Genomic DNA, 25,716 nt, shown 5'->3' on the forward strand with positions numbered 1-25,716 from the left:
GATATATTCCTGGATTAGGTTTGCAAGAATTTATTAATTTTGCATAAGTATTTGTGAGTGAAATTGGTCTGAAATTCTATTTCTTTATTGAGTCTTTGTGTAGTTTAAGTATAAGTGTAGTTGTAGCTTCAAAGAATGAAGTGGGTAGTGTTCCTTCTGTATCTAGTTTGTGGAAAAGTTTGAAGAGTTTTGGTGTCAGCCCTTCTTTGAACATCTTACAGAATTTTCCACTAATCCCATCTGGTTCTGGACTTTTTTGGGCGGAGTGAACTTTTAATGACTTCTTCTATTACTTTAGGGATTGTGGGAATGTTTAGATGGTTTATCTGATTCTGATTTAACTTTATTACCTTGCATTTGTCTAGAAAATTGTCCATTTCATACAGATTTTCCAGTTTTTGAGTATAGACTTTTGGAGTAGGATCTCATGATTTTTTGAATTTCCTTATTTTCTGTTGATAAGGCTCCCTTTTCATTTCTGATTTCCTTAATTTGGAAACTTTCTGTGCCCTTTGCTTAGGCTGTCTAAGGGTTCATCTATCTTGTTGATTTTCTCAAAGAACCAGCTCCTGGATTTGGTGATTCTTTGTATAGTTCCTTTTGTTTCTACTTGGTTGATTTCATCCCTGAGTTTGATTATTTCCTTCCATCTACTCTTCTTGTGTGTATTTGATTCTTTTTGGTATAGACCTTTCAGAAATACTGTCAAGCTGTTAGTACATACCCTTTTCATCTCTGAGGCACTCAGCACTACGAGTTTTATTCTTAGCAGTGCTTTCACTGTGTCCCACACTTTTGAATAAGTTGTACCTTTATTTTCATTAAGTTCTAAAGAGTCTTTAATTTCTTTCTTTATTTCTTTCTTGACCAAGTTATCATCAAGTAGAGTGCTGTTCCTCTGCCATATGTATTTGGGCTTTCTGGTGTATTTTGTTGTTATTGAAGACCAGCCTTAGTTCATGGTGATCTAGTGGGATGCATGGGATTAATTCAGTCATCTTGTATCTGTTGAGGCCTGTTTTATGACTGATCATATATATGGTCAATTTTGGAGAAGGTACCATGAGATGCAGAGAGGAAGATACATTCTTTTGTTTTAGGATGAAATGTTCTATAGATATGTGTTAAATCCATTTGGTTCATAACTTCAGTTAGTTTCTCTATGTTTCTGTTTAATTTTTGATTCCATGATTTGTCCATTGAGGAGAGTGGAGTGTTGAATTCTCCCATTATTATTGTGTGTGGTTCAATATATGACTTGAGCTTTAGTATAGCTTCTTTTATGAGTATGGTTGGCCTTGCCTTTAAAGCAGGGATGTTCAGAATTGGGAATTCATCTTGTAGATTTTTCCTTTGTTGAATACGAAGTGTCCTTCCTGATATTTTTATGTCATTTGGGTGAAAGTCAATTTTATTTGATATTAGAATGGCTATTCCCTCTTGTTTCTTGGGACAATTGCTTGGAAATTTTTTTCCAACTCTTTAGTCTGAGGTAGTGTCTGTCTTTGTCACTGAGGTGTGCTTCCTGTATCAAACAAAATGCTGGGTTCTCTTTGCATATCCAGTCTATTAGTCTATGCCTTTTTATTGAGAAATTGGGTACAGTGATGTTAAGAGTTATTAAGGAATAGTGATTGCTGTTTCCTGTTTTTTTGTTTGTTTGTTTGTTTGTTTTTAGCTTGTTGTTGTAGTTAATGGTGGCATTACGTTTGTGTGGCTATCTTCTTTTTGGTTTGAAAGAAGATTAATATTTTGCTTTTTCTAGGGCATAGTTTTCCTCCTTGTTTTGAAATTTTTCATGTATTATCCTTTGTAGGATTTTGGATTTGTCGAAAAATATTGTGAAAATTTGGTTTTGTCATGGAATACCTTGGCTTCTCAATTTATGGTAATTGAGAGTTTTGCTGGATATAGTAGACTGGGATGATATTTATATTCTCTTAGGTCCTAATCTACCCAGAATCTTCTAGCTTTCTTAGTCTCTTTTGAGAAGTCTGGTATAATTCTTATAGGTCTGCATTAGCAATATACAGAAAACAAGTAGCCAACGTCAGACAAAATGGAGAGAAACTTGATGCAATCCCACTGAAATCAGGGACTAGACAAGGCTTCCCACTCTATCGCTATCTGTTCAATATAGTCCTTGAAGTCCTAGCCAGAGCAATTAAACAATGTAAAGGGGGCAAAAGCATACAAACTGGAAAGGAAGAATTCAAAATATTACTATTTGCAGATGATATAATAGTATAATTAAGTGACCCCCAAAAATTCCACCACAGAACTGCTAAACCTGAAAACTTACAGAAAGTGGATGGATATACTATTAACTCAAACAAATAGGTAGCCTTTATCTACTCAAATAATAAATAGGCAGAGAAAGAAATTAGGGGAATGACACCAGTCCCAATAGTCACAAATAATATGAAATACCTGGTGAGACTCAAGCAACAAGTGAAAGATGTATATGAGGAGATCCTCAAGTCTCTGAAGAAAGAAATCAAAAATTATCTCAGAAAGTGGACATATATTTTCCTTGCTCTTGGACTGGTAAGATTAACATAGTGAAAATGGACATCTCACCAAAAGGAATCTGCAGATTCAGTGCAATTCCCATAAAAATAAAATACAATTTTGTGTTGAAATAGTGAAAAAAAATTCCCACCTTCATATAGACAAACAAAAAATACAGGATTGTGAAAACTATTCTTAACAATAAAAGAAGTTCTGGGCAAATCATCACTCCTGACTTCAAGCTGTATTACAGACCAACAGTGATAAAAAAGTATATGGTACTGGTACCGTTGCAGGCAGGTAGATCAGTGGAATAGAATTGATAACCCAGAAATGACCTGACATACCTATTTTCACCTGATCTTTGACAAAGGAGCTAATATTATCCAGTGGAAATTAGATAGCCTATTCAACAAATGGTGCTGGTTCAACTGAAGAAGGTTACAAATTAATCACTTATCATCTCCTTGTACAAATCACACATTCAAGTGGATCAAGTACCTATACATAAAACCAGATACACTGAAAATAATAGAAAAAGTTGGGACTGTTCCTGAACACATGGGCACAGGGGAAATTTTCCTGAACAGGACAACAATGGCTTATGCTCTAAGATCAAGAACCTACAAAAAGGAACTCATAAAATTATAGTTTCTGTAAGGCATAGGACACTGCCAATAGGATAATACAGCAACCAGCAGAATAGGACAAGTTTTTTCCCAATCCTGCATCCAATAGTGGGCTAATATATAATATATTATATATATAAAGAACTCAAGAAGTTGGACTCCAGAGAAACCAAGAGCCCTATTAAAAATGGGGTACAGAGCTAAACAAAATTATCAACTGAGCAATATTGAATGGCAGAGAAGCATCTAAAGAAATGTTACAGATGTGAAGAATGCTGAGAGGAGTCCGATATTTCTCTCTCCTGAAAGGCTCTGCTGGAGCATGGCAAATACAGAGGCAGATCCTCACAATCAATCATTGTTCTGAGAACAGGGACCCCAATGGAGGGATAAGAGAAAGGACTGACGTCGCTGAGGTGGTTTGCAATCCCGTAAGAAGACCAGCAATATCAATGAACCAGACACCCCAGAACTCCCAGGAACTAAACCAACATCCCTGCAGGGATGGATCTATGACTACATCAGCATATGTAGCTGAGGATGGCCTTGTCAGGCATCAGTGGGAGGAGGGGTCCTTGGTCTTGAGAAGGCTTGATACCCCAGTGTAGGTGAATGTCAGGATGGGTAGGTGGAAGGGAGTGGGTAGGTGGGTGAAGGAGAATTCCCATAGAAGCAGATGGAGGGATGGGATAGGGGGTTTCATGAGGGAAAACCACGAAAGTGGAAACCATTTAAAATGTAAGTAAAAATCCAATAAAAAATAAAGAAAAAATTTAGAAACATAAAAAATAAATGTTCAATAATTTAGTCATCAGAGAAATGCAAATTAAAGCAACTGTGAGATTCTACTCAGAATGGCTACAATCAAAAACTCAGGTGATAACAGAGCCTGGCCATGATGTGGAGAAAGAGGAACACTCTTACATTTTTGGTGGGATTGAAGTCTGGTTCAACTATTCTAGAAATCAGTCTGGAGGTTCCTCAGAAAATTGTACATATCATTACCTGAGGACTCAGCTATTCATCTCCTAGAATACACCCAAAAATTTCTCCAACACATTAGAAGGACAAATGCTCCACCATGTTCATAGCACCCTTATTTATAATAGGCAGAAGGTGGAAAAAACTCAGACTTTTTCAACAGAGGAATAGATATAGAAAATGTGGTACATTTTTTTAAAAAAGTACTACTCAGCTTTTAAAAATAATAACTCCATGAAATTCTTAAGCAATGGAACTAGAAAATATCATCCTGAGTGAGGTATCCCATTCACAAAAGAAAACACATTTTATGCATTCACTAAAAATTGGATATTATCTCAAAATCTTGGAATACCCAAGAAACAATTTACAGATAATAGAAACTGAAGAAGAAGGAAGACAAATGTGTGGATAATTTAGTCTTTCTTACAAGGGGGAACAAAATACTCAGTGGAGGAAATACAGGAATAAAGAGTGGAGTAGAGACTAAAGGAAAGGTCATGCAGAGAGTGCCCTATCTGGTGATCCATCCCCCATGCAGCCACCAAACCCAGTCTTTATTGCTGATGCCAAGGAGTGCTTGCTGACAGGAGCCTGATATGATAGTGTTTTGAGAGGTACTGCCAGACCCTTACTGATACAGATAAGGATGCATGCAGCTAACCATTGAACTTACCAGAGGGACCCAAATGGAAGTTAGAGCATGGACTGAAGGAGCTGAACCAGGGACTAAAACACCAACTGAAAAGTATACATGGAGGGACACTTGACTCCAGTTGCATATGTAGCAGAGGATGGCATTGTATTGCATCAATAGGGGGAGACACCCTTGGTACTGTGAAGGCTCATGTTTGGGAATGTCAGGGCACTCAGGTTGGAGTGGGTAGGTAGGAGTGGGTAAATCATCATAGAAGCAGGGTGAAGGGTAGGAGGATTGGAGATGGGGGAGAGGGGATACCATTTGAAATGTAAATACCTAAAATATTCAATACAAATGAATGAAAGTTATTTTGTGGAACCAAGCTCATGCCCTGTGTATGTATTTGTGTATGTATTTGTGTATGATTTTTTTGTGTGTGTTTGTCTATGTGTCTGTCTGTTTGTGTGTGTCTGTGTGTAGACATATCTGAGACTGACAGAAAGAACAAAGCAATTATTTGGAATTAATTTCCTACCATCATGGAGATTGAAAAATCCTCTTGTATTTGATTGTGCCACTGTTAATAGAAACAAACAAACAAAAGACAACTACTATCTGTATTAGCTCTCAAAGATCAATCTCTTCATGTCACTTTTTATTCTTCTTTCTTCAAAGTTGCCTAATGACTTGACATGTTGTTCTTTCTACATTTTTAAAGATTGAAGTCTCATAGTGTTTATGGATCCCATGATTCCTGATGAAGAGTATTTCATTATTTTGTCTAAGAATCTTTTCCTTATACTGGTAACAAGCTGTGTGTTTCTTGAGGTTCTCTGAGCCTATATTTGACCTGCAGTGGTTTTATCAGTATGTTTGTGTATACATGTGTGTGTGTGTGTGTGTGTGTGTGTGTGTGTGTGTGTGTTTCTGCCTGTGTATACCCTTCTTGGCTTCTATTTGCTTTTCAATGGGAGAGATTTATTAATTTAAAAATTTGTGTTTTGGGACACATTAAAAACATGTGTAATTGAAAACATGAATCTATTTCTTGTTGGCAAAATTTATCCTCAAGGATTGAATTGTAATGGTAAATTATTTGGGTATTAAAGAAGAGAACTATTTTTTTTTATGATCCCCCCCCCCAAAAAAAAAGCTGGAATCACCATTCTAATATCCAATAAAATCAACTTTCACATATACATCCCAATTCTTTTTTTTGTTGTTGTTGTTATTTTTTTTTATTAACTTGAGTATTTCTTATATACATTTCGAGTGTTATTCCCTTTCCCGGTTTCCGGGCAAACATCCCCCTCCCCCCTCCCCTTCCTTATGGGTGTTCCCCTCCCAACCCTCCCCCCATTGCCACCCTCCCCCCATAGACTAGTTCACTGGGGGTTCAGTCTTAGCAGGACCCAGGGCTTCCCCTTCCACTGGTGCTCTTACTAGGATATTCATTGCTACCTATGGGGTCAGAGTCCAGGGTCAGTCCATGTATAGTCTTTAGGTAGTGGCTTAGTCCCTGGAAGCTCTGATTGCTTGGCATTGTTGTACTTTTGGGGTCTCGAGCCCCTTCAAGCTCTTCCAGTTCTTTCTCTGATTCCTTCAATAGGGGACCTATTCTCAGTTCAGTGGTTTGCTGCTGGCATTCGCCTCTGTATTTGCTGTATTCTGGCTGTGTCTCTCAAGAGAGATCTACATCCGGCTACTGTTGGTCTGCACTTCTTTGCTTCATCCATCTTGTCTAATAGGGTGGCTGTATATGTATGGGCCACATGTGGGGCAGGCTCTGAATGGGTGTTCCTTCAGTCTCTGTTTTAATCTTTGCCTCTCCCTTCTCTGCCAAGGGTATTCTTTTTCCTAATTTAAAGAAGGAGTGAAGCATTCACATTTTGATCATCCGTCTTGAGTTTCATTTGTTCTAGGGATCTAGGGTAATTCAAGCATTTGGGCTAATAGCCACTTATCAATGAGTGCATACCATGTATGTCTTTCTGTGATTGGGTTAGCTCACTAAGGATGATATTTTCCAGTTCCAACCATTTGCCTACGAATTTCATAAACTCGTTGTTTTTGATAGCTGAGTAATATTCCATTGTGTAGATGTACCACATTTTCTGTATCCATTCCTCTGTTGAAGGGCATCTGGGTTCTTTCCAGCTTCTGGCTATTATAAATAAGGCTGCGATGAACATAGTGGAGCACGTGTCTCTTTTATATGTTGAGGCATCTTTTGGGTATATGCCCAAGAGAGGTATAGCTGGATCCTCAGGCAGTTCAATGTCCAATTTTCTGAGGAACCTCCAGACTGATTTCCAGAATGGTTTTACCAGTCTGCAATCCCACCAACAATGGAGGAGTGTTCCTCTTTCTCCACATCCTCGCCAGCATCTGCTGTCACCTGAGTTTTTGATCTTAGCCATTCTCACTGGTGTGAGGTGAAATCTCAGGGTTGTTTTGATTTGCATTTCCCTTATGACTAAAGATGTTGAACATTTCTTTAGGTGTTTCTCAGCCATTCGGCATTCCTCAGCTGTGAATTCTTTGTTTAGCTCTGAACCCCATTTTTTAATAGGGCTATTTGTTTCCCTGCGGTCTAACTTCTTGAGTTCTTTGTATATTTTGGATATAAGGCCTCTATCTGTTGTAGGATTGGTAAAGATCTTTTCCCAATCTGTTGGTTGCCGTTTTGTCCTAACCACAGTGTCCTTTGCCTTACAGAAGCTTTGCAGTTTTATGAGATCCCATTTGTCGATTCTTGATCTTAGAGCATAAGCCATTGGTGTTTTGTTCAGGAAATTTTTTCCAGTGCCCATGTGTTCCAGATGCTTCCCTAGTTTTTCTTCTATTAGTTTGAGTGTGTCTGGTTTGATGTGGAGGTCCTTGATCCACTTGGACTTAAGCTTTGTACAGGGTGATAAGCATGGATCGATCTGCATTCTTCTACATGTTGCCCTCCAGTTGAACCAGCACCATTTGCTGAAAATGCTATCTTTTTTCCATTGGATGGTTTTGGCTCCTTTGTCAAAAATCAAGTGACCATAGGTGTGTGGGTTCATTTCTGGGTCTTCAATTCTATTCCATTGGTCTATCTGTCTGTCTCTGTACCAATACCATGCAGTTTTTATCACTATTGCTCTGTAATACTGCTTGAGTTCAGGGATAGTGATTCCCTCTGAAGTCCTTTTATTGTTGAGGATAGCTTTAGCTATCCTGGGTTTTTTGTTATTCCAGATGAATTTGCAAATTGTTCTGTCTAACTCTTTGAAGAATTGGATTGGTATTTTGATGGGGATTGCATTGAATCTGTAGATTGCTTTTGGTAAAATGGACATTTTTACTATATTAATCCTGCCCATCCATGAGCATGGGAGATCTTTCCATCTTCTGAGGTCTTCTTCAATTTCTTTCCTCAGTGTCTTGAAGTTCTTATTGTACAGATCTTTTACTTGCTTGGTTAAAGTCACACCGAGGTACTTTATATTATTTGGATCTATTATGAAGGGTGTTGTTTCCCTAATTTCTTTCTCGGCTTGTTTCTCTTTTGTGTAGAGGAAGGCAACTGATTTATTTGAGTTAATTTTATACCCAGCCACTTTGCTGAAGTTGTTTATCAGCTTTAGTAGTTCTCTGGTGGAACTTTTGGGATCACTTAAATATACTATCATGTCATCTGCAAATAGTGATATTTTGACCTCTTCTTTTCCGATCTGTATCCCCTTGATCTCCTTTTGTTGTCTGATTGCTCTGGCTAGAACTTCAAGAACTATATTGAATAAGTAGGGAGAGAGTGGGCAGCCTTGTCTAGTCCCTGATTTTAGTGGGATTGCTTCAAGTTTCTCTCCATTTAGTTTAATGTTAGCAACTGGTTTGCTGTATATGGCTTTCACTATGTTTAGGTATGGGCCTTGAATTCCTATTCTTTCCAGGACTTTTATCATGAAGGGGTGTTGAATTTTGTCAAATGCTTTCTCAGCATCTAATGAAATGATCATGTGGTTCTGTTCTTTCAGTTTGTTTATATAATGGATCACGTTGATGGTTTTCCGTATATTAAACCATCCCTGCATACCTGGGATGAAGCCTACTTGATCATGGTGGATGATTGTTTTGATGTGCTCTTGAATTCGGTTTGCCAGAATTTTATTGAGTATTTTTGCGTCGATATTCATAAGGGAAATTGGTCTGAAGTTCTCTTTCTTTGTTGGGTCTTTGTGTGGTTTAGGTATAAGAGTAATTGTGGCTTCATAGAAGGAATTCGGTAGGGCTCCATCTGTTTCAATTTTGTGGAATAGTTTGGATAATATTGGTATGAGGTCTTCTATGAAGGTTTGATAGAATTCTGCACTAAACCCATCTGGACCTGGGCTCTTTTTGGTTGGGAGACCTTTAATGAATGCTTCTATTTCCTTAGGAGTTATGGGGTTGTTTAACTGGTTTATCTGTTCCTGATTTAACTTCGATACCTGGTATCTGTCTAGGAAATTGTCCATTTCCTGAAGATTTTCAAATTTTGTTGAATATAGGTTTTTATAGTAAGATCTGATGATTTTTTGTATTTCCTCTGAATCTGTAGTTATGTCTCCCTTTTCATTTCTGATTTTGTTAATATGGACGCACTCTCTGTGTCCTCTCGTTAGTCTGGCTAAGGGTTTATCTATCTTGTTGATTTTCTCAAAGAACCAACTTTTGGTTCTGTTGATTCTTTCTATGGTCCTTTTTGCTTCTACTTGGTTGATTTCAGCTCTGAGTTTGATTATTTCCTGCCTTCTACTCCTCCTGGGTGTATTTGCTTATTTTTGTTCTAGAGCTTTTAGGTGTGCTGTCAAGCTGCTGACATATGCTCTTTCCTGTTTCTTTCTGCAGGCACTCAGCGCTATGAGTTTTCCTCTTAGCACAGCTTTCATTGTGTCCCATAAGTTTGAGTATGTTGTATCTTCATTTTCATTAAATTCTAAAAAGTTTTTAATTTCTTTCTTTATTTCTTCCTTGACCAGGTTATCATTGAGTAGAGCATTGTTCAATTTCCACGTATATGTGGGCATTCTTCCCTTATTGTTATTGAAGACCAGTTTTAGGCCGTGGTGGTCCGATAGCACGCATGGGATTATTTCTATCTTTCTGTACCTGTTGAGGCCCGTTTTTTGACCAATTATATGGTCAATTTTGGAGAAAGTACCATGAGGAGCTGAGAAGAAGGTATATCCTTTTGCTTTAGGATAGAATGTTCTATAAATATCCGTTAAGTCCATTTGGCTCATGACTTCTCTTAGTCTGTCGACATCACTGTTTAATTTCTGTTTCCATGATCTGTCCATTGATGAGAGTGGGGTGTTGAAATCTCCCACTATTATTGTGTGAGGTGCAATGTGTGTTTTGAGCTTTAGTAAGGTTTCTTTTATGTATGTAGGTGCCCTTGTATTTGGGGCATAGATATTTAGGATTGAGAGTTCATCTTGGTGGATTTTTCCTTTGATGAATATGAAGTGTCCTTCCTTATCTTTTTTGATGACTTTTAGTTGGAAATTGATTTTATTTGATATTAGAATGGCTACTCCAGCTTGCTTCTTCTGACCATTTGCTTGGAAAGTTGTTTTCCAGCCTTTCACTCTGAGGTAGTGTCTGTCTTTGTCTCTGAGGTGTGTTTCCTGTAGGCAGCAGAATGCAGGGTCCTCGTTGCGTATCCAGTTTGTTAATCTATGTCTTTTTATTGGGGAGTTGAGGCCATTGATATTGAGAGATATTAAGGAATAGTGATTATTGTTTCCCTTTATATTCATATTTGGATGTGAGGTTATGTTTGTGTGCTTTCATTCTCTTTGTTTTGTTGCCAAGACGATTAGTTTCTTGCTTCTTCTAGGGTATAGCTTGCCTCCTTATGTTGGGCTTTACCATTTATTATCCTTTGTAGTGCTGGATTTGTGGAAAGATATTGTGTAAATTTGGTTTTGTCATGGAATATCTTGGTTTCTCCATCAATGTTAATTGAGAGTTTTGCTGGATACAGTAACCTGGGCTGGCATTTGTGTTCTCTTAGGGTCTGTATGACATCAGTCCAGGATCTTCTGGCCTTCATAGTTTCTGGCGAGAAGTCTGGTGTGATTCTGATAGGTCTCCCTTTATATGTTACTTGACCTTTTTCCCTTACTGCTTTTAATATTCTTTCTTTATTTTGTGCGTTTGGTGTTTTGACAATTATGTGACGGGAGGTGTTTCTTTTCTGGTCCAATCTATTTGGAGTTCTGTAGGCTTCTTGTATGCCTATGGGTATCTCTTTTTTTAGGTTAGGGAAGTTTTCTTCTATGATTTTGTTGAAGATATTTACTGGTCCTTTGAGCTGGGAGTCTTCACTCTCTTCTATACCTATTATCCTTAGGTTTGATCTTCTCATTGAGTCCTGGATTTCCTGTATGTTTTGGACCAGTAGCTTTTTCCGCTTTACATTATCTTTGACAGTTGAGTCAATGATTTCTATGGAATCTTCTGCTCCTGAGATTCTCTCTTCCATCTCTTGTATTCTGTTGGTGAAGCTTGTATCTACAGCTCCTTGTCTCTTCTTTTGGTTTTCTATATCCAGGGTTGTTTCCATGTGTTCTTTCTTGATTGCTTCTATTTCCATTTTTAATTCCTTCAACTGTTTGATTGTGTTTTCCTGGAATTCTTTCAGGGATTTTTGTGTCTCCTCTCTATGGGCTTCTACTTGTTTATTTATGTTTTCCTGGAATTCTTTCAGGAATTTTTGCGATTCCTCTCTGTAGGCTTCTACTTGTTCTCTAAGGGAGTTCTTCATGTCTTTCTTGAAGTCCTCCAGCATCATGATCAAATATGATTTTGAAAGTAGGTCTTGCTTTTCTGGTGTGTTTGGATATTCCATGTTTGTTTTGGTGGGAGAATTGGGCTCCGATGGTGGCATGTAGTCTTGGTTTCTGTTGCTTGGGTTCCTGCGCTTGCCTCTCGCCATCAGATTATCTCTAGTGTTACTTTGTTCTGCTATTTCTGACAGTGGCTAGACTGTCCTATAAGCCTGTGTGTCAGGAGTGCTGTAGACCTGTTTTCCTCTCTTTCAGTCAGTTATGGGGACAGAGTGTTCTGCTTTCGGGCGTGTAGTTTTTCCTCTCTACAGGTCTTCAGCTGTTCCTGTGGGCCTGTGTCTTGAGTTCACCAGGCAGCTTTCTTGTAGCAGAAAATTTGGTCTTACCTGTGGTCCCGAGGCTCAAATTCGCTCGTGGGGTGCTGCACACGGGCTCTCTGCAGTGGCAGCAACCAGGAAGACCTGTGCCGCCCCTTCCGGGAGCTTCAGTGCACCAGGGTTCCAGATGGTCTTTGGCTTTTTCCTCTGGCGTCCGAGATGTGTGTGCAGGGAGCAGTCTCTTCTGGTTTCCCAGGCTTGTCTTCCTCTCTGAAGGTTTAGCTCTCCCTCCCACGGGATTTGGGTGCAGAGAACTGTTTATCTGGTCTGTTTCTTTCAGGTACCGGAGGTGTCTCAGGCAGGTGTCCTGCTGCTCCTGGGCCCTCCCCCACGGGAGCCCAGAGGCCTTATACAGTTTCCTCTTGGGCCAGGGATGTGGGCAGGGGTGAGCAGTGTTGGTGGTCTCTTCTGCTCTGCAGCCTCAGGAGTGCCCACCTGACCAGGCGGTTGGGTCTCTCTCTCACCGGGTCTGGGAGCAGAGAGCTGCTGCGGGCCGGGCGAGAACTATTTTTTGAGGAAGGGGGATTGCTGTATGAATCAATGGTGCCAGCATGAAGTTGTGTAAGGAGATAAATTGGTGGACTACATGTGGAGGGCCAACAAAAATAAGGTTGTGAGAATACCATACTGATGCACATTATTTTATGCATTGATTTAAAACTCACACTAAAACTATTAGCTAAGATGATTTCTTGAAATATATTTAGAATGGCCACAACCAAAAGTACAGTGGAAAAATAAATACTAATTTTAGATTACAAAACAACTTCATAATATATAATTCAAAAGGTATGTGCATGTGTTTCCCATGGGTCATTTAATCAGTTCTTTTATACAATGTAGTAAAGAAGCTGTAGGGAGACTGTTGGGGGAAGTCTCTAGAGCTTTCCAGGTCCATATAATTCGCTGCTGATCTGCACACAATAGATTCTAAAACTCAAATACAACTTCATAATACCAGCTTTGAAGAATTAAACTTTATATCATGCTTCATTCACCAATGTTTGTAGTTGAAAGATATTAATTAACCATAAGGCATTCTGATCAGAGGATTAGCACAGCACCTAAAACACGGTGAGTGAAAATATTCAAAGATAAACATTACACTGATATATTTTTAATTTGTTAACTTCTTGAGATGTTCAGTAATGTCTCTTATTCAGTCTTCACTTCTGGGCTCTGAAAAATATGTGGGAGATATGACATTACTTATAAAAAATCAAATTATTGTCAACTTGGACACTGTTCCATGGCAATGTTCATTTTTTTCTTTTCTCTGCACACAGATCTTAGAATCATTTGAATACAACTTGAGAGAGAGAGTGTGTCTGTAATCATACTTAGGCCACATTCCATTGCTGTTGTAATATCAGACTGAATGACTGACTTGAGAGACTTACAGATTTGCTTCAAGCCGACTGATAAGAGTGACTATACAGTAAGAAATGTAGTTCATCACAAAGAGGTGAAGATATAGCCACTTGACATATTGGCAAGTGAAAATATTTTTAGTAGTTTCCAAAATCTAAGTTCTGTGGGAGTTGCAAATTTAGCTATTTTCACCATCATTAATTCATGGATTGTTCTCATTTGATATGAAAAAGTACAAATAAGAACTAGGCAGAATGACACTGAGACAGATTAGTTGATGTTATATATTTAAAGCTTGTTCATCTATCATAGAAGATAAAAAATAGTCAACATAAAACATGCTACCAAAAAGAAAGGGTAATTATTTTTAAATTATCAAATTATTCTAAGTAAATTAACATACTGATATTTTTGTTATCCTTTTCTTTAAACTCACATTAAGAAAAGGCATTAAATGTAATTTGTTTAAATTAGTTCTAGATAGGTGATAGATATAAAAAATCAAACTTCACTGAGTTTAGAAATAAGATGGCAGATATGTTTTTGTGAAATACCATTGTCCAGTTTTTAAAATCTTCAAGACTTGGTTAGCACATGAACAAAAACTTGGCTTTCTTTTTATTTAAAAATTTCATATAATATATTTTATTATATTTTCTCTCTTCCCCTAATGCTTCTCATACTATTTAAAACCACAGAAATTTATGTGTTCATCCTCTCCATTGCATGATTGCATGCACATTTGTAAACACACACACACACACACACACACACACACACACACACACACCACCAGCACCACCACCACCAACAACAACAACAAATAACAAAAAAACTTGTAAGACAAAAAAACCCTCCTAATTCACAAACAAATCAAAACAAAAGGTACACCAAAACCATGGAGCTGATGTGGAGGACAATTATACCTGGGTATGGGGCCTGCTGAAAGTGTGTTTGATATATCCAGCATGATCACATTGGAGAAAAGTGTTTTTCCTTTCTCAGAGTATATATATATATATTAGATAGCTTCTTGTTTATGGGTAACAGCCTGGGTCCATTTCCTCTCTTAGTGTTGGGGCCACATATGACTTGATGAATGTCATGTTACCATATTCTCTGTAAGTTCATACTTATATCAGCTCTGTTTTATCTGGAATACACTGTTTTCTCAGAGTCTTCCACCTGTATTTCATATATATATGAAATTATATATATATATATATATATATATATATATATAATTTATTTTTACACTCCAGATTATAGTCCCATCTAGTTTCACCCCAGAGGGTTTCCAATCCCATACCTTCCACTCCTGCACTCCCCCCACCCCATCTCCACAAGGTTATCCTCACACACCAGACCTCTAAACTTACTGGGGTCTCCAGTCTCTTCAAGATTAGGTGCATCTTCTCTGACTGATCCCAGACCTGGGAGTCCTCTGCTGTATATGTGTTGGAGGCCTCATCTCAGCTGGTGTATTCTGCCTGGCTGGTGATTCAGTGTCTTAAGAGATCTCAGGGGTCTAGGTTAATTGATACTGCTGCTTCTCCTAGACAGTTGTCCTCCTCCTTAGCTCCCTCCAGTTTTCTTTCTTTTGAAAAATTTCCAGTCTTTTCCACACAGTGCTCTGGTGATTGTAGGATAGCATTAGAGAAATACATTCCATTTAGGACAAGCTACTCCAAAGTGTCTCACTCTCTGCACACTAATAGGCATCACTTTTAAATTGCATATATCATTTACTAAAAAAATGTCAAATTTATTAGCATGTGACACTATATGAAACAAACATGAAATTTGCATCAAAATCCATGCTACTGTAGAGAATTTTTCCAAACAAGTTGTTATTGCAATGATTGTCTATATCTTTTGATTATATCTCTTAATATGTGGGTCATTATTATAAGACATTTCTATATCATTGTTGCAGGATATCACATTTTTGATAAAAATGACACTGGTGAAAAACTGGACAGATGTGACATGGTTCATTCTGCTGGGACTCACTGATGATCCAAGCCTGAAGCTTCCCCTCTTCATCATCTTTCTCCTCATCTACATCATCACCCTGGTAGGGAACCTGGGGATGATCCTGCTCATTTTCTTAGACTCTCGGCTCCATTTCCCCATGTACTTTTTCCTTGGTAATTTGTCCCTGGTGGACTTTTGCTACTCTTCAGCTGTCACTCCTAAAGTCATAACTGGGCTGCTAATAGGAGACAAGACCATATCTTATAATGACTGTGCTGCTCAGATGTTCTTTTTTGCTGCCTTTGCTACTGTGGAAAATTACCTTTTGGCCTCAATGGCCTATGATCGCTATGCAGCAGTGTGTAAACCCCTACACTATACCACCACCATGACTCCAAATGTGTGTACGTATATAATCATGGGGTGCTATATTTTTAGTTTCCTGAATGTCTCAGTTTACCTTGGAGATACATTCAGTCTCTCTTTCTGTAAGTCTAATGTGGTCCATCATTTTTTCTGTGATATGCCAGCAATTATGGCTCTCTCCTGCTCTGATAGACATGTGAATGAGCTAGTACTTATTTATCTAGCCAGCTTCAATATCTTCATTGCTTTCATAATGATATTAGTGTCCTACATTATAATTTTTATCACAATCTTGAAGATGCGCTCAGGTGCAGGATTTCAGAAGGCTCTTTCTACCTGTGTCTCTCACTTAACTGCAGTTTTTATTTTCTATGGAACTATAATCTTCATGTACTTGCAGCCAAGCTCTCGACATGCAATGGACACTGATAAAGTGGTATCTGTCTTCTACACCATGGTTATTCCCATGCTGAACCCTTTAGTTTACAGCCTGAGGAACAAAGAGGTCAAGAATGCATTCATGAAAGTGGTTCTGAAAGAAAAATAATCATTATGATAATAACTTGAACTATTTTGTGATGTAATATTAAAATTCTTATGTCATCTTCTGTATATGTAGATTATATTTTAGCTCAAGATCTGGGTTCTTATTCTAGCATCTGTATATCATTTTGTCCTAGAAATAAAGGAACACTATATTTAAAAGTATAATATGAGAAAAAGTTTGAGGTTTTGTTTTTGATTTTTTTCATTGCTTTACAATTATTGATACATTAAATTATTTTCTTTTAACTTTCCTTCTCTTGTGCCATGGTGTAGATAATCATCCTTGTAAGCCTAACTTGATTTTTTTGTATAATTGGAATACACTTCTGTGGATTTTGCCTTTGTTACTTCTATGTTTGCTGTTTGTTGTTTGTTTCATCAGCCTTAAGGGTCTATTTTGTATAATTATCTTACTTTTTCCTTTATGCTCAGATATTGCTATGGACTATGTACTGGAAGAATTTATCATGAACATTGTATATCCATAGAATTATGTAAATTTGAATGACTCTTTGCTACCCTCTTAATTTCTATATTTTTCCTTTTCTGAAGCTAGTTTTGTCAGTATGCATATATTCAATAATTCATATTTCTTTGCTGTTTTCTAACATGCTGCTATGCAGGCTTTATAGATTATTCTGTTATAAAGACATCTGTAGTTCTGGCCTCCATTCAGGATTAGACATTTCAGATCATTTGATAAATGCTCTCAGATAATAAAACTAAATGAGGACTATATTACCTCCACAACCCTACGAGGACACATAAGTATTATCAACCTTTTTGTTTTATAAGAAAACTATTTGTCCTTTGTCTTAAAAGAGCTGTGTCAACATGTCCCACACTATTATATTTCTATAACATTGATTGAGATAGAAACTATTAAATTTATCTTGATTTGGCTTTGGTAAGCAGTTCTATTATGCTCTACCTGTAAGTTCAGCAAAGTTGCTATAACTTGTTCACTATGTTCATTTAGCAACATATTCTTGATGTAGAGTGCCTATAAAATTTTATATATGGGAATGTCTTAAGTTCTCTGAGATATACTAACATAATCCTAATGGTAATATTGGAGGTAGACAGAATTCTGTGGGAGCATTTTTAGAAGAAATAAAAACAATTTCGCTTACTATTCATTGAAAATATAAAAAAAATCATTTGCTATGAATATATCTGCATTTTAAAATTTTCTGATTTCTTTGTGGTTTCAGGGACATCATGGTCAGCTCATCAGTGTTATAGTAGTTCACATGCCAAACATTATGCTAACTACTGCTTTCAATAATCTGTTCATTATAGAAATTTCACTCATTCTTTCATTTAGAGTGCAGGTTTTTTTATCTGGTATCTATCATGTTAAAAATGGTTCAATTTGAAAAGTTTTACTTTTCTCTATTGGGTGTCTTCAATTATTAATTATACTTTGAACATCAAAGAAGTATATTCACAGAATTTATATTTTTCTTTTATTTAAAATATTTATACAATACATCCCCCTCCCTCAACTTTCCCAGTCTCTTCTCACCTCCCCTTCCATCCAAATCCACACTCTTTTTTGTCTTCAAGGAATAAAAATAAGAAGAAAGGCCCAAAGAATCCCACTTAGAAGGGGGAACAAAAATAGTTATGGGAGGCAGAGGTAATCAGATACTTCGGTGAAAGAGAGGAGGGAGAGGAGAACAGGGAAACAGGATCAGGTAAAGGGAGAGATGAGAGAGGGGCCCAGAGGATCAGGAGAATGAATGAAAACAGGTAGTTGCCATGGTGTGAGGGTTCAGGAGAGGGAAGTCTAAGAATTCACAGAGAACTGGGATGGGGGACTCCCAGGAGTCATTGTGGGTGTCCTTAGGTGATAGGCCTAGCAGTGAGGACATGGAATCTGAAGAGACCACCTTGTATAGCCAGGTAGAATCCCCAGTCAATGGATAACATCATACCATCCATAAAACTTTCAACCAAAAATTTGTGTCAAAAATGTGCCAGGACAAAGATGGAACAGAGAGTAAGGTATGGCCAGCCTATGACTGGCCCAAGTTGAGAGGCATATCACATGGGCAGGCACCAAGCTCTGACATTATTAATGATATTCTCTTATGGTTACAGGCAGGAGGCAAGCATAGTTGTCCTCTGAGAGGCTGTGCCCAACATCTGACTGAGACAGATGCTAATACCCATAGTCAAACATTGGACTGAGTTTGGGGACCCTGTAGAAGGGTTACGGGAAGGCTTAAAAGCCCCAGAGGGGTGACAACCCCACCGAAAGACCAATGGTGTCAACTAATCTGGACCCCTGGGAGTTCCTAGAGACTGAGCTACCAACCAAACAACACACAGGGGTTGATCTCAGGCCCCTGGCATGGATGTAGCAGAAGACTGCCTTGCCTGGCTTCACTGGGAGATGATGCACCTAATCATACAAAGAATTGATACATCAAGGTGGGAGATACCAATGGGGCACACTCTCAAAGGCAAAATTGAGGTGCAACCAAAAGGAGGCAGGATTTGGAATATAAATAAATAAATGAGGGCAAAAATACAACACAAACAGTTCAGAATAAGACAAAATATGCAAACACAAAACAAGAGCCGTAGAAATATATATATACAACAAACATATTTGGACACACACGAACCCAATAAGAACCCAAAAATGGAACAAATATCCCTAGGAAAAACAATAAAACTACAGCAAAACAGGAAAAAGAACCCAACCAAACAAAAATATGCGCACGCACGCACACACACACACACACACACACACACACACACACACACACACACACACAGACACACACAGGCATGCATGCATGCAAACATGCACGCAGTCAATCAATGTCCCAAGCTTTCATAGTCCCAAAACTGGGAAGTCAGCTACTCCTGATTTGGAATGGTTGATATACCCAGTGCCATTCCATTCAAGAAAACTTACTTTTTCCTCCAAGAAGGTATAGATAACAGTGCAGCTATTGAGGTTTACATTGTTGGTTAATGCTTCAGCCATTAATTAACTGTTTTTTCCATCTATATTAACTTGAGTATTTCTTATTTACATTTTGATTGTTATTCACCTTCCCACTTTCCAGGCCAACATCCTCCTAACCCCTCCCACTCCCCTTCTCTATGGGTGTTCCCCTCCCCATCCTTCACACATTACCGACCATCTCCCAACAATCACTTTCACTGGGGGTTCAGTCTTGGCAGGACCAAGGGCTTCCCCTTCCACTGGTGCTCTTACTAGGATATTCATTGCTGTCTATGAGGTTGGAGCCCAGGGTCAGTCCACATATAGTCTTTGGGTAGTGGCTTAGTCCCTGGAAGCTCTGGTTTGTTGACATTGTTGTTCATATGGAGTCTAGAGCCCCTTCAAGATCTTCCAGTTCTTTCTTGGATTTCTTCAACGGGGGTCCCGTTTCTAGTTCAGTGTTTTGCTGCTGGCATTTACCTATGTATTTGTTGTATTCTGGCTCTGTCTCTCAGGAGAGATCTACATCCAGTTCCTGTTGACCTGCACTTGTTTTCTTCATCCATCTTATCTAATTGTGTGGTTGTATAGGTATGGGCCATATGTGGGGCAGGCTCTGAATGGGTGCTCCATCTGCCTCTGTTCTAAACGTTGCCTCCCTGTTCCCTCCCTAGGGTATTCTTGTTCCCCTTATAAAGAAGGGGTGAAGCATTCACATTTTGGTCATCCTTCTTGAGTTTCATGTGTTCTGTGCACCTAGGGTAATTTGAGGATTTGGGCTAAGAGCCACTTATCAATGAGTGCATACCATGTGTGCTTTTCTGTGATTGGGTTTCGTCACTCAGGATGATATTTTCCAGTTCCATCCATTTGCATAAGAATTTCATAAAGTCATTGTTTTTGATACCTGAGTAATATTCCATTGTGTAGATGTACCACATTTCTGAATCCATTCCTCTGTTGAAGGGCATCTGGGTTCTTTCCAGCTTCTGGCTATTATATATAAGGCAGCTATGAACATAGTAGAACACGTGTCTTTGTTCTATGTAGGGGCATCTTTTGGGTATATGCCCAAGAGAGGTATAGATGGGTCCTCAGGTAGTTCAAAGGCCAATTTTCTGAGGAATCTTCAGACTGAATTACAGAATGGTTGTACCAGTCTACAATCCAACCAACAATAGAAGAGTATTCCTCTTTCTCCACATCCTCGACAGCATTTGCTGTCACCTGAGTTTTTGATTTACCCATTCTCACTGGTGTGAGGTGAAATCTCAGGGTTGTTTTGATTTGTATTTCCCTTATGATTAAAGATGTTGAACATTTCTTTAGTTATTTCTCAGCTATTCGGCATTCCTCAACTGCAAATTCTTTGTTTATCTCTGAACCCCATTTTTAATAGGGTTATTTGTCTCCTTGTGGGCTACCTTCTTGATTTCTTTGTATATTTTGGATATAAGCCCTCTATCTGTTGTAGGATTGGAAAAGATCTTTTCCCAATCTGTTGGTTGTTGTTTTGTCCTAACCACAGTGTCCTTTGCCTTACAGAAGCTTTGAAGTTTTATGAGATCCCATTTGCCGATTCTTTATCTTAGAGCATAAGCCATTGGTGTTCTCTTCAGGAAATTTTCTCCAGTGCCCATGTGTTCGAGATGCTTCCCCAGGTTTTCTTCTATTAGTTTGAGTGTATCTGGTGTGATGTGGAGGTCCTTGATCCACTTGGACTTAAGCTTTGTACATGGTTATAAGCATGGATCAATTTGCATTCTTCTACATGTTGACCTCCAGTTGAACCAGCACTATTTCCTGAAAATGCTATCTTTTTTCCATTGCATGGTTTTGGCTCCTTTGTCAAAACTCAATTGACTATAGGTGTGTGGGTTCATTTCTATTCTTCAGTTCTATTCCACTGGTCTATCTGTCTGTCTCTGTACCAATACCATGCAGTTTTTATCACAATTGCTCTGTAATACTGCTTGAGTTCATGGATAGTGATTCCCCAGAAGTCCTTTTATTGTTGAGAATAGTTTTAGCTATCCTGGGTTTTTTTGTTATTGCAGATGAATTTGCAAAATGTTCTGTCTAACTCTTTGAACAATTGGAATGCTATTTTGATGGGTATTGCATTGAATCTGTAGATCGCTTTTGGTAAAATGGCCATTTTTACTATATTAATCCTGTCATTCCATGAGCATGGGAGATATTTCCATCTTCTGAGGTCTTCTTCAAATTCTTTCTTCAGAGGCTTGAAATTTTATTTTATGGATCTTTTACTTGCTTGGTTAAAGTCACACCGAGGTATTTTATATTATTTGGGACTATTATGAAGGATGTCATTTCCTTAATTTCTTTCTTTATTTCTTCCTTGACCAGGTTATCATTGAGTAGAAGATTGTTCAACTTCCACATATATGTGGACGTTCTTCCCTTATTGTTATTGAAGACCAGCTTTAGGCTGTGGTGGTCTGATAGGACGCATGGGATTATTTTTATTTTTCTGGATCTGTTGAGGCCTGTTTTATGACCAATTATATGGTCAATTTTGGAGAAAGTACCATGATGTGGTCAGAAGAATGTATAGCCTTTTGCTTTGGGATAGAATGTTCTATAAATATCTGTTAAGTCCATTTGGTTCATGACTTCTCTTAGTCTATGTCTCTGTTTAATTTCTGTTTCCATGACCTGTCCATTGATTGTCTATTTTAAATAAGGCTGCTATGAACATAGTGGAGCGTATAGACAAATAATTAAAGTGGGCTTAAGGAATGATAAGATAAATTAATAATTATTTCGTGTGGATATCCTTACAAATATGCCAAGGCATACAAGAAAAATTAACTATCATTAGACTGTAAAAAGCATGTATGACTGAAATAAACAAACCTTACAACTTCTTCACCTTGATCTCTGTTCTTGTTGTAGGAAAATATCCTGAGAAAAATAAAAGTAAAAATAATTAAGAAATACAGAATGCTTTATCTAAAAATGATTACAGTAATGATATTTTTGAAAAGATTGGTCTATGTAGGACTCCATGACTAGCACGTATAGTGTTAGAATGAAAACAAACCCAAAATCATGAGAAGTCACATGCAATACCAAATACACAAAGGACAATTTGCAGAGAGTATTTCCAGGATGAACTTAAACTTACCCAGAATTAAAGCCTCTAGATTACTATCACATACTATTAATGACATGATGGGTGATACTCCCTAAGTCATGCTTAAAAGCCAGCACCTCATTGCCTGTGATATATTATTTGCTTTTGCAATAAGGTTGCAAAATAGCTTCCCTTACTGTCTTTATTTTTCCGGTGCCAATATGGTGTTTAGAGTAGTTAGACACTTTCTAGGTAGTTAGTGGATATATGTGGCATATATCTATTCCGAGAACTTGAACTCTCTGTATTTTAGTTAATGACATGTCTTCACTCTAAACTAGCTCTGAGGTTGAACATTCTCCCAACATACCTGTAAGTTCAGCAATACTAGTAATTACAAAGTAGAACAATACTGATTCAAGTTTAAGCCACCTGTGAGCTAATCATACCTTTATGCTTATGGATATATCCTTATGTCTGTTATCTGAAAACACGAGAATGTGTTTGGGAAAAAAATGTTGGGCTGGAGAGATGGCTCAGCGGTTAAGAGCTCCCGACTGCTCTTTCAGAGGTCATGAGTTCAATTCCCAGCAACCACATGGTGGCTCACAACCATCTGTAAAGAGATCTGATGCCCTCTTCTGGTGTATCTGAAGACAGCTACAGTGTACTTATATATAATAAATAAATAAATCTTTAAAAAAAAAGTTAAAATACAGTTCAGAGCTCATTACGTTATTCATTACCTTCTAGTATTCAGAAGAAACATTTCACAGTTAAAGTAGGAATGCATTTCTTGATTTATTTTTTAACAAGACCAGCATTATACTGTCCAAATTACCAAACAATGTGCCACTCAGTTCATTGTGGTTAAACAAAATAAAACAATTATTCTTTATAATTATAATTACTTTGGAATGTTAGCTTGCAATTGGTGAGAGGTTTACCAGAATCCAGAAGAGAAACTGGCAATTATTTTATTAAAACATACAGAAAATTTATATCTATTGTGGTTGACAATTTACTTGAATGTAATACTTTATAAATGGCATGCTATTAAAATAGAACATTTTCTCTGTATACTGCCTTTTGGAATGTAAGTACAGTAGTGTTAGTTTTTCACAGCCCAGGAAAAGTGAGCATGTACTTAGACACATTAAAATATACATTTTTTACAGTTACTAAATTTTCTATATGTAGCTAACAGATATATGCATATATAATTTCCATTTCATTGTTTGGTAGAAAGTCAGTTAAAATTACAAAGATTCCAATTCTTTACTATTCTATTCTTTGTTTTTTTTCCTTTTTTAAACATTAAATTATTTTCAATTAAACTATTACATCGCAAATGTTGCCTCCCAAGTTCTTGTTTACCTACCCAGAGTTCTTTACCACATCCCCCTTCACTTTGTCTCTGGGAGGGTGCACACCTCACACCCACAGCCAGGTAACACCCCCAGAATTCACCTTCCCTGGGGCTTCAAGTCTCTACAGGATTAGACACATTCTTTCCCCCTAAAGGCAGACCTCTGCTACATTTGTGCATTAGGCCACAAAATAGCTGATGCATGCTCTGTGGTTACTTTCTTAGTCTCTGGGAGCTCTTAGAGGTCCAGTTTGTTAATAGAAGCAAAGCAGTCCCTGACCAAAATCCATTGCTTGGCTGCAAGTGTCTGCATCTGGCTCAGTCAGGTGCTGGTACAGCTTCTCAGCGGACAGTCATGCTAGCCTCCTTTCTGTAAGCACAACATGGCATCAGTAATAGTGTCATGATTTGGTGCTTGCACATGTGATGGATCCCAAGTTAGGCCTGTCACTGGTTGCCCATTTCTTTAGTCTCTGCTCCATTTTTGTGCATACATTTTTTTTAGACGGGAACAATTCTGGGTCAAAAAAATTCAAAGTTAGGTGGGTGGTTCCATCCCTCTACTGGGAGCCCTGTCTATCTGCTGGTCTTAAAGATTGCTTTAAATGACTTCTCCATTTATATGTGCTTTGTCTACTTGTATGCCTTTGCACAATGCATGCTTCATGCTTGGCGGGCTAACAGATCCTCTGATACTGAACTAGAGACATTTGTGAGCTTCCTTCTAGGTGCTGGTTCATTTGCAATAGAGAGCCAGGGTATATTGCCATCAAAAAATCTCTCTAACTCCTTAAATTATTCTTTTATTTATCAAAAAATTAAGGGCTTCTGTTGATTAATTGATATCATTGATGGAGAATGTGACAGAAATGACATGGTTTGTCCTGCTGGGACTCAACAATGACCCACAACTCCAGCTTCCTCTCTTCATCACCTTCTTCCTCATCTACATCATCACTCTAGTGGGGAACTCGGGGATGATCCTGCTGATTCTCCTCAACTCTTGTCTCCACACCCCCATGTACATTTTTCTAAGTAACCTGTCCTTAGTGGATTTCTGTTACTCTTCAACAGTCACTCCAAAGGTAATGGCTGGATTTCTTACACGAGACAAGATCATGTCCTACAATGCTTGTGCCTCTCAGATATTCTTTTTTGCTACCTTTGCCAATGTGGAAAGCTACCTTTTGGTCTCAATGGCCTAAATTGCTATGCAGCAGTGTGTAAGCCTCTACATTATGCCACCACCATGACAACACGTGTGTGTGTGTGTGTGTGTGTGTGTGTGTTTGGGGTGGTTAATTGGGGGGTAATTGTCTTTATATCTGTGGCTTCCTGAATGCTTCCATCTATACTGCGAATACATTAAGTCTCTCCTTCTATAAGTTAGGTCCATCATTTTTCCGTCACATTCCAGCAATTATGATAGTAGCTTGTTCTGATAGACATGTTAATGACCTGTTCTTATTTCAGTAGCCAGCTTCAATATCCTTTTTGCTCTTATACTCATCTTAATATCCCATATGTCCATTTTTACTAATATACTAAAGTTGCATTGAGCTGCGGGATATCTCAAAGCTCTCTCTATTTCTACCTCACACTTCATAATTGTCTAAATTTTCTATGGGACTCTAATATTCATGTACTTGCAGCCAACCTCTAATCACTCTATGGACACTGACAAAATTGCATCTGTGTTCTACACAATGGTCATCCCCATGTTGAACTCTCTGGTCTGCAGTGTAAGGAACAAAGAAGTGAATAATGCTTTTACAAAGATTGTATTGAGGTCAAAATAATGTTTAAAGCTTTTGTTTTCCCGTTTGAAGATGCAAAACACATGAATCCATTCCTTTCACCTTAAGTTTATACTGAATTGCATTTTCCTACCCTACACTGAATAAAAGAAATTAAAGTGATGTCTTCACCTTTACAATAGTGTGTTAACTATCAAAAAGATAAGAAATTGTCCAGAATAGTAAAATATGCATGAAATGATTATAATAATTTTATGTCAGCTTGTGAAAAAAGACCCAATTGACTATATTATCAGATTAAATTCTTTTGTGAATAAT

General features: G+C 37.9%; 1 protein-coding gene and 1 pseudogene across 1 annotated transcript; both read left to right on the plus strand.

Annotated features, from left to right (window-relative positions):
- Window positions 1-15,275: 15,275 nt before the first annotated feature.
- On the plus strand, window positions 15,276-16,208 carry Or5b107 (olfactory receptor family 5 subfamily B member 107). Its single transcript, NM_001000556.1, has one exon. The coding sequence runs from the start codon at window positions 15,276-15,278 to the stop codon at window positions 16,206-16,208; it is 933 nt and encodes a 310-aa protein (NP_001000556.1).
- An 8,284-nt stretch (window positions 16,209-24,492) lies between these two features.
- Or5b3l-ps1 (olfactory receptor family 5 subfamily B member 3 like, pseudogene 1) lies at window positions 24,493-25,440 on the plus strand (annotated as a pseudogene).
- Window positions 25,441-25,716: the final 276 nt, after the last annotated feature.

The sequence above is a fragment of the Rattus norvegicus genome, chromosome 1, assembly GCF_036323735.1.
Source record: "Rattus norvegicus strain BN/NHsdMcwi chromosome 1, GRCr8, whole genome shotgun sequence".
NCBI classification, from domain to species: Eukaryota; Metazoa; Chordata; class Mammalia; order Rodentia; family Muridae; genus Rattus; species Rattus norvegicus.

Excerpts from the sequence above, each read along its gene's own strand:
- Or5b107 (NM_001000556.1), top strand. The coding sequence starts at position 15,276 with ATGACACTGGTGAAAAACTGGACAGATGTGACATGGTTCATTCTGCTG.